This window comes from Agelaius phoeniceus, chromosome W (assembly GCF_051311805.1).
Source record: "Agelaius phoeniceus isolate bAgePho1 chromosome W, bAgePho1.hap1, whole genome shotgun sequence".
Lineage (NCBI taxonomy): Eukaryota > Metazoa > Chordata > Aves > Passeriformes > Icteridae > Agelaius > Agelaius phoeniceus.
In genome coordinates, this window is record NC_135301.1 from 19,187,611 (window position 1) to 19,200,032 (window position 12,422).

General features: G+C 41.8%; 1 protein-coding gene across 3 annotated transcripts in view; it reads left to right on the forward strand.

Moving 5' to 3' along the window:
* The first annotated feature begins 8,160 nt into the window (after positions 1–8,160).
* LOC129132432 (E3 SUMO-protein ligase PIAS2-like) overlaps positions 8,161–12,422 on the forward strand; it is a 35,388-nt gene continuing 31,126 nt past the window's right edge. For all 3 annotated transcript variants that reach the window (XM_054651507.1, XM_054651506.1, XM_054651508.1), the window contains exons 1-2: positions 8,161–8,629; positions 11,929–12,013. In XM_054651507.1, the coding sequence (XP_054507482.1) occupies positions 8,161–8,629; positions 11,929–12,013 (554 nt within the window). The remainder of the gene's footprint in view (positions 8,630–11,928; positions 12,014–12,422) is intronic.

A 12,422-nucleotide genomic window follows, 5' to 3' on the forward strand; every position in this document is an offset into this window, starting at 1 on the left:
AGTTCAACAAGTTCAAGTACAAGGTGCTGCACCTGGGTTGGGGCAACCCCAGACATGAGTGCAGACTGGGAGATGAACTGAGAGCAGCCCTGCAGAGAAGGACTTGATGCACACAGAATGCACGTGGTCTTTGAAACATTGTAGATCCATAGTTTAGAAGATAATAGCTTCAGTCTCATAGTCTGTATATAATCAGGTTTTGATGTAATGTGTTAGTTTCATCTTTATGGGAGGAAAAAAGAAGCGCTTTATAGGCAAATGGATATGCCTGTGCCAAAACTAATTTGTGTGACACTAGTGATCAGTTTCATGGCCATTGTGTAAAAGAACTCATTTTAGTGAGAAGAGATGGAAGTGTGCTCATACATCTTCTGTGGAAGGAGAGATTACACAAAATTTACTGGAGAATTGGATTTATAAATGCTGGAAGTAAGTCCCATGTAATTCTTATATTCTTCCTAGGTGTGTAGTCACTTTTTCAGACCAATGAAGCATATTGTGGTACCTTAAAAGTCTGTTGTATCTAGAATAATTAAGAATTAATGATTGTGGCGAGAGACAGCAAGGGTGTAGATGAAGAAGAGAATGTAGTTTTTGAAACTTAAAAAATGAAACTGCAAGGGTCAAAATGGGTCTGCAAAAGGTCTGCAAGGGTCAAAAAATGAACGCGGTTGGCTTTCTGGCCTGCAAGCACACATTGCGAGTAATGTTGAGCTGCTTCTCCTCCTCCAACACCCCCATGTCTTCTTCCTCAGGGCTGCTCTCAGTCCATTTTCCACCCAGCTTGTATTTGTGCTTGGGATTGCCCTGGCCCAGGTACAGGACATTGCACTTGGCTTTGTTGAACTTCATGTGATTTGCACAGGTCCACCCTGTTAAGGTCCCTCTGGATTGTGTCCCTTCCCTCCAGCATGTCAGCTGCACCTCACAGCTTGGTGTTGTCAGCAAACTTGCTGAGGGTACCCTCAATCCCACTGTCCATGTTGTCAACAAAGATGTTAAACAGAATCAGTGCCAATACTGACCCCTGAGGAAAATCACTTGTCACCAGTCTCCACCTAGACATTGAGCCATTGACCACAACTCTTTGAGTGTGACCATCCAGCCAATTCCTTCTCCATTGAGGGGTCCATCTATCAAATCCATGTCTCTCTAGTTTATAGACAAGGATGTTGTGTGGAACAGTGTCAAATGCTTTGCACAAGTCCAGGTAGATGTCAGTTGCTCTTTCCTTATTCACCAACACTATAATCCTGTTGTAGAAGGCCACCAGATTTTTCAGGCACAATTTGTAGATCAGACTAGCTGCATTTTCATACATGTGGTGGTTGCTGCTTTAAAAGGCACGTAGAATCAGCTTTAGGGAGAAAATGTTGCAAAAACCAATTGTTTAATTTCAGTAAAACTCACTGTTGCATGACTTCTTTCAGAAATCTATGTAAGATTTTTGCATTGATGGACAAAACTATGTATCTTTTTTATACTCTCAAGCATTTTTTTAAAGGGTGTGTTAATTTAAAATCTTGCTGATTATGGTATTGAAGCCAGCCTGTGTCTTCTAATAAAAGGAAATGTAGCTAAATGTTAATTTGTGGAATTTCTGTATAAAATGTTAGCTGTTTTGAGGCAATTGACTGCATGTTTTGCCTTGATTAACTTGCAGGAATGCACAGAAGGCAGCGAGCAGGGTAATAGACAATATTTTGCAATACATGCTGTTTCCTTAATCTCATTGTCAAGGATTATTTTATTTGTTTGTATTCTGGATATGGAATCCAGAACTATGCTTACTCAGCGTCTGAAACAAAGGAGCTGATGCTGCTATCAAGTTTATACAACTATCTATGAAAGCATGCAACACAAAGTTCTCTGTAAATTCTTGAATATTGGTATTATCTTTTAACACAATTTCTTTTATGTGACGTGACTATAAAGCTTTTATAGTACTTCAAGCTATTTATTATGAATACTTGAAATACTATTTTCTTCATCTTAACTGTGAGAGTGAGAAAAGGTAGAACAAAAATGCCAGATGGACAATGACTTTCTCTAGCATTTTGCAAACTCCAAGAAGTTCTGTCTCCATCTTTCTTTACTTCTATTGTTTTGCTGTTGAGAAGTTGCTGTGATGAAATTAAGGTGAAATCTTCAGTTGGCCTCTTCTTCAAAAGTTAGGGTGAGCCACTCAACACTTATTGTGACACTGCTTTCACTGGCAACTGCATCCATGGTGCATTTATAGGTGGGGTGTTGGGGGAATACCAGTTTGAAGATTGCTGGGCTAGCTCCCTGATAGCTACTTGAAGCATCACTGTATCCAAACTGGCTGTCTTGAAATATTGTCTTGATATTCAGTATCTGAAAAAGGATAACCTCATCCCCTCAATGGTGAGGAAAGTGTGTGCCTGATGAGAGTGCTACCATAGTATTTTAGATGGTTGTTTTGATGTGTATGAATAATGTGGCCCTTGAAAAGGCAGTTCCTGGTTGCTTGCTCCTGCTGTCTTGTAATGGTACAAGAGAGATCTGGATGAGCTGGATCAATGGGCTGAGACCAACTGTATGAGGTTCAACAAGGTCAAGTGCTGGGTCATGTACTTGGGTCGCAACAACCCCATGCAGTGCCATAGACTTGAGGAAGAGTGGCCAGAAAATGGCCCTGTGGTAAAGGACCTGGGGATGCTGGTTGACAGCCAGCCAAACAGGAGCCAGAAGTGTGCCTTGGTGGCTACAAAGGCCAATGGCATCTTGGCTTGTATCAGCAATAGCGTGGCCATCAGGAGTAGGGCAGTGTTTTGCCAGTGAGTAGGGTCAGAGACACAGACACCAACTTAAGGAATAGTGTAATTTACTATAATACAAAATGCAAAGAATCACAAAAGGATAAGCTAAGCAATGCACCTAATAATTACTACAAAAGAATGCCTATAGTGATTAAGAAGGATACATCACCAGTTACCATAATACTTTACCATCATCCAAGTCCAAGAAAGATCAGCTGGGGGGCGGGAAGCTGTCACAGCAAAGGACTGGAGAACCAAACCCAGTAACTGGGAAATCCTGTGGTGCATGCACCTTGCAGGCCACGAGGCTCCCCCACTTTGTTGTGTCAGTAGCCCAACTTTTATACTGTTAAACAAACAAGCTGACGTAATTTCTAATTTCATTCTCCTGTTGGCTTTCTCCCAAAGCCTGGCCAGGGCTCAAGGAGGAACCAACAGAATTGTCTTTGATCCTATACCCCCCTAATTGGGCCAAATGTGGCCTCATCTGGTTTCCAGATACAGAAAGGTAAATACATGTTTTGCCAATAAATGAACACATATAACAATACTTGATTAATGAGTGAATATATATATATATATATATATATATATATAAAACATTTGGTCGAAAGGTTTATCTGTAGCTCAACAATGGCTTAGGTCCAGTTGTTCAGACCTCAGTCAGGGCCTATTGTTCAGGCCTTAGTACTTCAGACAGTGATCATTCCCCTGTACTGGGCACTGGTGAGGCCACACCTCAAATTCTGTGTTTTGGGCTCCTCACGCCAAGAAAAACATTAAGGAGCATGAGTCTATCCAGCGAAGGGCAACAGAACTGGTGAAGGGTCTGGAGCACTGTGTTGTTTTTGCATGGCCTGATTTTTGGTAGCGGGGGGCCACAGAGGTGGTTTCTGTGAGAAGCTGTTAGAAACTTCCACCATATCTGGCAGAGCCAATCCCTGATGGCCATGAAGATGGACATGCTGCTGGCCAAGACTGGGCCAATTAGAGATGGTAGTAATGCCTCTGTGATAACATATTTAGGAAGAAAAACAAAACAAACGGTTTTAATTCCAGCTAGAGAAGAGGAGGAGGTGAGAACGTGTGAGGGAAAACTATGGAGACACCAAGGGAAGTGAAGAAGGAGGGGGAGGAGGTGCTCCAGGTGCCAGAGCTGAGATTCCTCTGCAGGCCATGGTGATGACCATGGTGAAACAGGCTGTCCCCCTGCAGCCCATGGGGGTCCATGGGGGATGCAGAAATCTACCCACAGCCCGTGGGGGAGGTGCTCATGCTGGAGTGAGTGGATGCCTGGGAGGAGGCTGTGATCCTGTGGCATCCCTGCTTCCAGGCTGGAGCAGCCTGTCCTTGGAGGACTGTATCCCATGGAAGAGTGACCCACTCTACAGCAGTTTTGGAAGGACTATTTGCCTGTGGGAGGGACTCGTATTGCAGCAGTTTTGGCAAGACTGCTGCTCATGAGATTGGAGCCATGCTGAAGAAGTTCGCAGAGAACTGTCTCCCATGGGAGAGACGCCATGGTCTCACAAGGGAACAACTTCTCTCCCTGAGCAGCAGAAAAAAACCTCGGGTGACGAACTGACCAAAACCCCCACACCCTGTCTCCCTGCACTGTCGATGGGAATGAGGGAGGAGTTGGGAGGAAAAAAGGTGTTTTTAAGGGCTTGTTTTACTTCTCATTATCCTCCTCTCATTTTGTTTGTAATAAATTCACTTTGTACCTCTAAGTTGAGCCTGTTTTGCCCTTGGAGTGTTTTCTCCTGGTCCTTTTCTCAACTCATGGACCCTTCGTTAAATTTTCTCTCCTCTGCCCAGCTGTGGCAGGGGAGGGTGAATGAGCAGCTTTTGTGTGTGCCTGGCATTTGGCCAGTGTCAAACCACGACAAGCACAAGTCTGATGAGGAGCCGCTGAGGGAGTTGGGGTTGTTTCATCTAGAGAAAAGGAGGCTCTGGGGAGACCTTATTGCTTTCTAAATCTATTTGAAAGGAGGTTGCAGTGAGGTGGGATCGGTTTCCTGGGTAAGGGGATGAGAGGAAATGGCCTCAAAGTTGCACCAGGGGAGGTTTACATTGGATACTAGGAAAAATTTCTTCACTGAAAGGGTTGTCAAGGACTGGAACAGACTCCTCAGGGCATTGGTGGAGTCACCATTTGTCTTGGCTTAAGACAATTTAAGAGATGGACACTACAAAATTAGTTACCTCCCCTTTTAATTTTAACCCCTCCCTTTCCACCAATAAGGAGAGATGAATGCGAGTAGATATAAGTGGGAAAAATAACAGTTTACTAAAAAATTAAACAGCAACAGGCAAAAAATAACAGTAAGTAATGACTAGATACAGTGTTGCTAAACCTTGCAGACTCCCTAGCAACAAAGTGAAACTAAAAGGGTGGAGAAACCTCTCCCTCAAGATGGCACCCTCCACAGATAACAGTGTGGTCTGGGAGTCAAATGGAACATGGTGGACAAACCCTCCCCCCAAATAACAACCAACAGGGAACAAGGACAAAACAAAAAGGAAACCTGGAGTCCAAAATGAGCCAAATGCCCTTCTTATCTTTCTGGTGATGGCAGTTCTGTTGACAAAGGCAGCTTGAGCTCAGTCAGCAGCTGGAACTTGTAGAGGGATTTCACCTTCTCCTTGACAGAAGCAGCAGGCAGCTGGCTGAGATGACCTTATGGAGCAGGACTGTTCTGTTTTTCTCAGTATGGTTTGGCTGTAGACAGATATTTGTGGAATTTGCCTTGAAGCACTTTAGGACTGTGAAATACAGCTTCTTTGAGACCTGCCTGAAGCAAACCCCTCAGGGAAAAACAAAAGAAAACAAAGGGGAGCTTCTGCCTTTCACTGCCTCAAGGGAAAGAGAAAGAGCCCTTCTGCCCCAGTGTCCTAGGGTGACTTTATGATCCTTGTATCCCCAATCGTCTGTTCTGTTTATGCTGCATATTAAGTTCTGCACCTTTAAGACTGGTTCTGAGAGTGAAGGGAGAGAGAAGTGTGCAGTTTGTTTTTAGAAACTGCACTTGCTCCCCTGCATGTTTTTCCTTCTCGCAGACTGTGTTGTCTGCAGCATGGATAAGGAGCAGGAGAGAGCTCTCCTTTGCTTTTTAGTTAGTTTTTCTTAGCTAGCAGAGGCAGAGAAGTTCCCCGGACTGTGGCTTTTCTTTTTCTTGGAACTGTTCAAACCTGCTCTGGACTGAAAACCCAGAAAAACCCTGGGAGCTCATACCTGTGCCCCACCAGGGCCTGGGACCCTGCATTCCAGCTCCAGAGGGACTGATAAGAGACTGAGTGAGCTGAGCTACAATCCACGACAAGGACTTTCTGAATTTGCTATCTCTTCAGAACAGTGAGAGGTTTTATTGCTTAATATTATTAATTTTTTATGCTTGTGAATGCTTTGCTTGTTAAATAAACAGTTTTTTCCACTTTTCTCCAAGGAAATCTTTTCCTGAACCAATTGGGGGAGGGGCCACTTGAATCTGCTTTCTAGAGGGGCCCCTTTGGAAGTTTCCTCCCAAATTTTCCCTAAACCAGGATGAGTGACCCCAACCTTAAAAAAGGACCAGTACTCCCCAGCCCTGTGGTTCTATTTCCAGCTGCTGAGTCTTAAAAAGACAGTAACAATTTTGGGCACAGATATGGAATACAATAACATTTTGGGTTACCCAGGACACCATCCCTGGAGGGATTTAAAAGACATGTAAATGTGGCACTTGGGGACACAGTTTAAAGGTGGGCTTGGCAGTGCTGGGTGAATGGTTGGACTCAATGATCTTAGAGGTATTTTCTAACCTGAATGATTCCATGATTCTAAGTTCAGTTTTACTCTGATTCAATTCCCTGGTCTCTCTTACTGTCACAACAAATTTCTCAAGGTGAGAATAGGGACCAAGCAGCCAGGAGAAGTTTGGACATTTTTTGTTGGCTGACTATATGGTTGTAAGAGCTTGCTCACAGAAATGTGAAATGATGTGCCCATGCTAAGTTACTCTTTTTTAGTAATGGGGAGAGAAGATTGTTTCCTTTTGCATAGTGGACTTTTTTTTAAATAAGTGTCTTTCTGTTTATGAACTTCACAGTTCAATCCTCAAAGTCTCCCACAACTGTGATAACCAACTGAATAGTATTATTTCCTTTGAAGAGATCTTTGTGACCCACCATACCAGACTGTTATATGAAAAGGACAAGAAGTTTTCTGCAAAGTTTGAAGAATCAGTTATGTTGGTTAAGCACTTGGTTAATATAATATAATATAATATAATATAATATAATATAATATAATGTAACCTTTTAAAAACTGTCCACCTTGCTGTACCATCCTTTTAGGAGTGAAAGCTGATGTGCCTTTCTCTGTTCATGCATGCCTTTAACATGCTGCACAAAATAAAAGAATTTTCAAAATACACTGTGCAGAACTTAGGAAATAAAATAAGGGAGTGCTTAAAATGTGTTGGAAGACAGGTGATAATATTCATCAGGACTTTTGTTTGTTTGTTTGCTTATTTCATGAAGTGAGACAGATACTTTGTGTTAGAACTTGTGTTTCTGCCTGTGAATTTGAGACCCATTTAACCTATTTAATGCATGGGTTGCATGAAGGTTTATGTTGTTGCTATTGTTTGAGTGTGGAAACAAGTCTTTGAAATTATAATACAACCAAACTCAGTCTTCATTAATAAAGCCTCTGATCGGCCTTATCATAAAGCAGAGCAATAGGGCTCAGGAGCTCAGTCCCTGAGTAGGGACCGGGTGCCCAAAGCGAGCTCGCTCATGCCAACGCCACGGGGCTACCATCTAGCAAGCATGGTGATTATCAGCTCTATAGTGATTGCAAGCTCTCAGGATTTCAGCTTTGCTTGCTAGGTAGTGGTGCCCCGGGCTTGAGGCTGCAGCAGATGGAGAGAGAGGAGAAGGAGAAGGCGCAGGCTGTTCCACGGAGATGGCTTTATTTGGGGAGGTCCGTGAAGGGTCTCTGCTCTTCTTCTTCCCAACTAATGGGGTACAGTATGCTTCTTTTATAGGGTTGGAAAGGATCCAAGCTTGACCAATGGTAAGGGGTTAACATGACAGTGCCTTATAGGGTTACAGAGATAGGCTAAGGGCGGAGGACAGGGAAACAGGAATTTTCTTTTGCTGTTTCAGCATTCCTATTGTTCATATTCTCCATGGTGCTTTTCCCAAACTTATGGGGTTTACTACAATTCATCCTGGACACTTTGTTTTTAACTATACTTTTGTGTCAGGTAGTACCTAAGATAAGTGTGAAACTAGCATGATTTAAGTTAACATGTTTTACTGTGCTCCTCAAAAGTGCTTACTTGGGGTACTGTTGGTTTACCTGTGCTTACCTCTCTTTTCTTTCTAGAATATGGTATCAAGTTTTCGTGTTTCTGAACTACAAGTGTTGTTGGGGTTTGCTGGACATAATAAAAGTGGGCGGAAACATGACCTCCTGATGAGGGCACTGCACTTACTGAAGAGTGGCTGCAGCCCAGCAGTTCAGATAAAAATCCAAGAACTCTATAGGCGTCGTTACCCAAGGATGATTGAAGGACTTTCAGATTTATCAGCTATAAAACCTGCAGTTTTCAATTTGGACAGTAGTTCCTCTCCTGCTGAGCCTGACCTCACTGTTGCTGGCATTCACCCACTCTCTTCTTCAGTCACACCTCAGTCTCCTTCCACACCTGTCAGTTCTGTGTTCCTCCAAGACACTAAGCCCCACTTTGAGATGCAGCAGCCATCCCCTCCAATTCCACCTGTTCATCCTGATGTTCAACTGAAAAGCTTATCATTTTATGATGTGCTTGATGTGCTCATAAAACCTACAAGTCTAGGTAAGTGTTCAATAGCTCTGTAGGTTGCTTAATTAATGAAATAAGTGTTGCTAATGACAGTACAAAGTTGACTTAAATGGCTTTTTGCAGCTGGGAAAAAGTGGAAACTCCTTTCCCTTCTCATCTCTACCCTTGTCCTCTCTTCACCACTTGTTACCCAGTGCCAAGCCACACCTCAGAAAACAGTGTTCTCTTTTGTAAATATTATATGATTAAAGATCTTTGTCTTTTGAATATTAAATAATAGAGTAGAATACTTCAGTTGGAAGGTAACTACAATGATCCTTCAACTGCCTGACCACTTCAGAGCTGGCCAGAAGTTAGTCAAGGGCATTGTTCAAATGTCTCTTAAACACTGACATGCTTGGGGCATTGACCACATATCTAAGCAGCCTGTTCCAGTGCTTGACCACCCTCTTTGGTAAATAAATGCTTCCTAATTTTTAGTCTGAACCTCTGCTTTTGGCTGAAAGATTTGGACCTGAAGTCTTTGCCTGGTGCAAGTGAGGAACACGTCTGTCAGGGTGTGGTGGGTTGACCTTGGCTGGATGCCAGGTGTCCACCAGGCTGCTCTATCCCTCCCCAGTGGGACAGGGGAGAGAAAATAAGATGGAAAACAACTTGTAGACTTGTAGGTTGAGATAAAGCAGTTTACTAAAGCAAAAGCGAAAGTTTGTGTGAGCACAAGCAAAAAGAAAAAAAGTTTATTCTCTACTTCCCATCAGCAAGCGATGTTCAGACACTTCCCAGGAAGCAGAGCTTCAGCATGCATAGTGGTTGCTTTGGAAGGCAAACATTGTAGAATAACAAATGCCCCCCCCCCCCCCCCCCACCATTCCTCCTCCCTCCCTTAGCTTTTATATCTGAGTTGATGTTGTATGGTATGGAATATCCCTTTGGTCAATTTGGGTCAGCTGGCCTGGTTGTGGCCCCTCCCAGGATCTTGCCCACTCCCAGCCCCTTGATGGGAGGAAAATGTTGAGATACAGCACTGATGCTGTGCCAGCGCTGCTCAGCAGTAGCCAAAACACTGGTGTGTTTTCAACACCTTTCCTGCTACCAATGCAAAGGACAGTACTGTGAAGGCTGCTATGGGGAAATGAACTCCAGCTTAGCCAGACCCAATACAGAGGGTGAACAGGAAAAGGATTTCAGGGTCAGTAATTATTAATAAGTTGCAACAACATAAAGAGAACAAATGTGCTGGTTTGTTAGTTTGCCCTTATCTTGCTGCAACAATTCTGCAGGTTCTGATATCCAGCACTGAAATAGATACTTTGTGCTGCACTGTTCAGTGTTGTACTCAGACTAGTGAAGGTTTCTCAGCCTATGAGTTGTTGCCATACTGTATGTTAAAATGTTGGATGGACCTTTGTCTTCCAAATAACTTGAAATCTCAGTTTCACTTCCTCAAATGCCTTACTCTTCAATGTATTTAATTATTTGGAAATATGTTTTCTGTCTTGAAATTCAACCTGGCTTACCTTACATAGAAAAAATGTTCCCTAACTATTTAGTAGTATTGTTTAGAAACAGTTCAGCATTTTTCAAGATGTTTGTATCCTCTTATACATTTTAGTTTCTTAACTGATCATGGAGTCTTTCAGACTGCACTGCAACTCAGATATTTGTGAGGAGGAGTGGGGAAATGAGATATGAGGAATGGATGATATGCAAATAATGGGCTTTTCTTTCTCTCTTACTGAGCCAGGGGAGATTCAGATTAGATATTAGATATTATTTTTCACTGTTTGAGTGGTCAAGCATTGGAATAGGTTGCCCAAGGAGGTGGTGGAGTCACCATCCCTGGAGGTGTTCAAAAGATATATGGATCTGGTGCTGGGTGATGTGGTTGTGGGGTTTAGCGGTTACAGTGGTAGTGCTGGGTTGACAGTTGGACTTGATGATCTTAAAAGTCTCTTCCAACCTTGATGATTCTATGACTGATTTTTGATGGACAGGAGCATTGGCTGAAAGTTACTCTTACCATGGATTCATGTGCAAATTTGGACATGAGGCTTCCTTTATTTTTTTTTAATTGATATGGATAGCTTAGAGTCCCAGTTAGTAGATCTGGGTGATTGAGATATGGAACAAACAATTTTTTTGTATTTGAGAATTAAGGATTCAAATAACAGGTAGGTCAGAGAGCTAGGAGTATGGTCCACTTCAGTGCAACTCTTTAAAAGAGATGAGTATAGTTATTCTTTTGCACTGAGAACACAAGAGCAGGTGTAGGTCTGGAGTTTCATTTTAACCAACACTCAATTCAATAACAAAACATTTCCATGATCTTTTTTACATGTGCTCAAGTATTATTTTAAAATATAAAATGTTGTCTGTGGTATGTGTGTGTGCACGCATGCATACGTGTACAATGTAGCTGGTTTGAATTGTTTTGAGGAACTTGGTGTGTGGTTGCTCTACCTGGGTACTATTTCATGTTTGTGTCCTTTTTGTGTGTTTTTCTGGGCATAGAGATACTATTCTCTCAATGTCACAGTGTACAAGACAGTCTAGTAGTTCTTCCAAATTTGCCTGGTTTAGTTGTGCTATTTTTGTGGTTTTCATTCTTTCTGCTTACTTTAAATTGTTGAACAAGTCCAATGTACTTTAATTTCCGGGCAAGATTTCTAACTTCTCAAGTTGAAAGAAAGTAAAGAAGTAACATGTACATACTATGAACCTTTAATACTAAAATATTACAGCTTCCCATCACTGACAGACAAGCCAGTTTCTGATATGAAAGTTTTATTTATTTATTTATTTATTGTTAAATGCTACTGATGTAATTCCCAGACATCAAGTCTAGCTGGCTTCTGTGGCCGTAGGGGTTGTGTTCCCTCTCCCCCTTCTCCTCTCCCCTTCTTCTCAAAGGTTTAGTTACAATTAGTTGTTTCTGAATTGAGTAGTTTTCCATCTGTCCATTAATAACTTCTGGTGTACATTCTCTTCTTGTAGTACATTAAAATAGTTGTGTTATGATTTGGTGTGTGTTTGTTTGCACCTTTCTCTCTTAGGAGAAAGGATTATAATGCTGTTTGACAAGCTTCTTTAGTAGTGAAGTGTAATGTGATATTAAGCCATCTGAATATAGTTGAATTAATTATTTGTTCCATTCTTACTTCTTGATGTTTTTTGTTGCATGCAGTTCAACCACAGTTTGAATATAAATGACTTAAGCGTCATTCCAAAAAAAAAAAACCAAAAACAAAACAAATCCCTCAACTGCAGATCCTTTTTTAATCAATTTCTTTAATTACCATGGTTAAAACTCTTTTGTGTCTCTCTCTTTGTAGTACAGAGCAGTATTCAGAGGTTCCAAGAGAAGTTTTTTATCTTTGCTTTAACACCTCAGCAGGTCAGAGAAATCTGTATTTCCAGGTAAGAAGAGTGTGGCATAGTCTAGGTAAAATTTTGCAAAATTTCAGGAGAAAGTGTGGGGTTTTTGGTTCATTTTTATGCAGCACATAAAGCTTGCAGATGCTGAATGATAATCCTCACTGAAGTTACTCTGAGTTTAACTGTTCTGTTTTCTTCAGGGACTACTATGCACAGAATTTGTGTATTTAGGGTAAAACCTACCCCATTAAAGAGTTAACGATTACTCTGTTCCAAATAATTGTCACTATTTAGAGAAGTGGTGAGCTTTTCTTCCCTGCATGTTTCCTGACTGCAGGAATAGAAGGATGCTTTTTTGTCACAGGATTCATATTGTTATGTTGTTGCAAGACCTATGGTGTAAGCCAAGAGGGTTTTTTCTTCTCTGGCAAAATCATATTTAATTGTTACT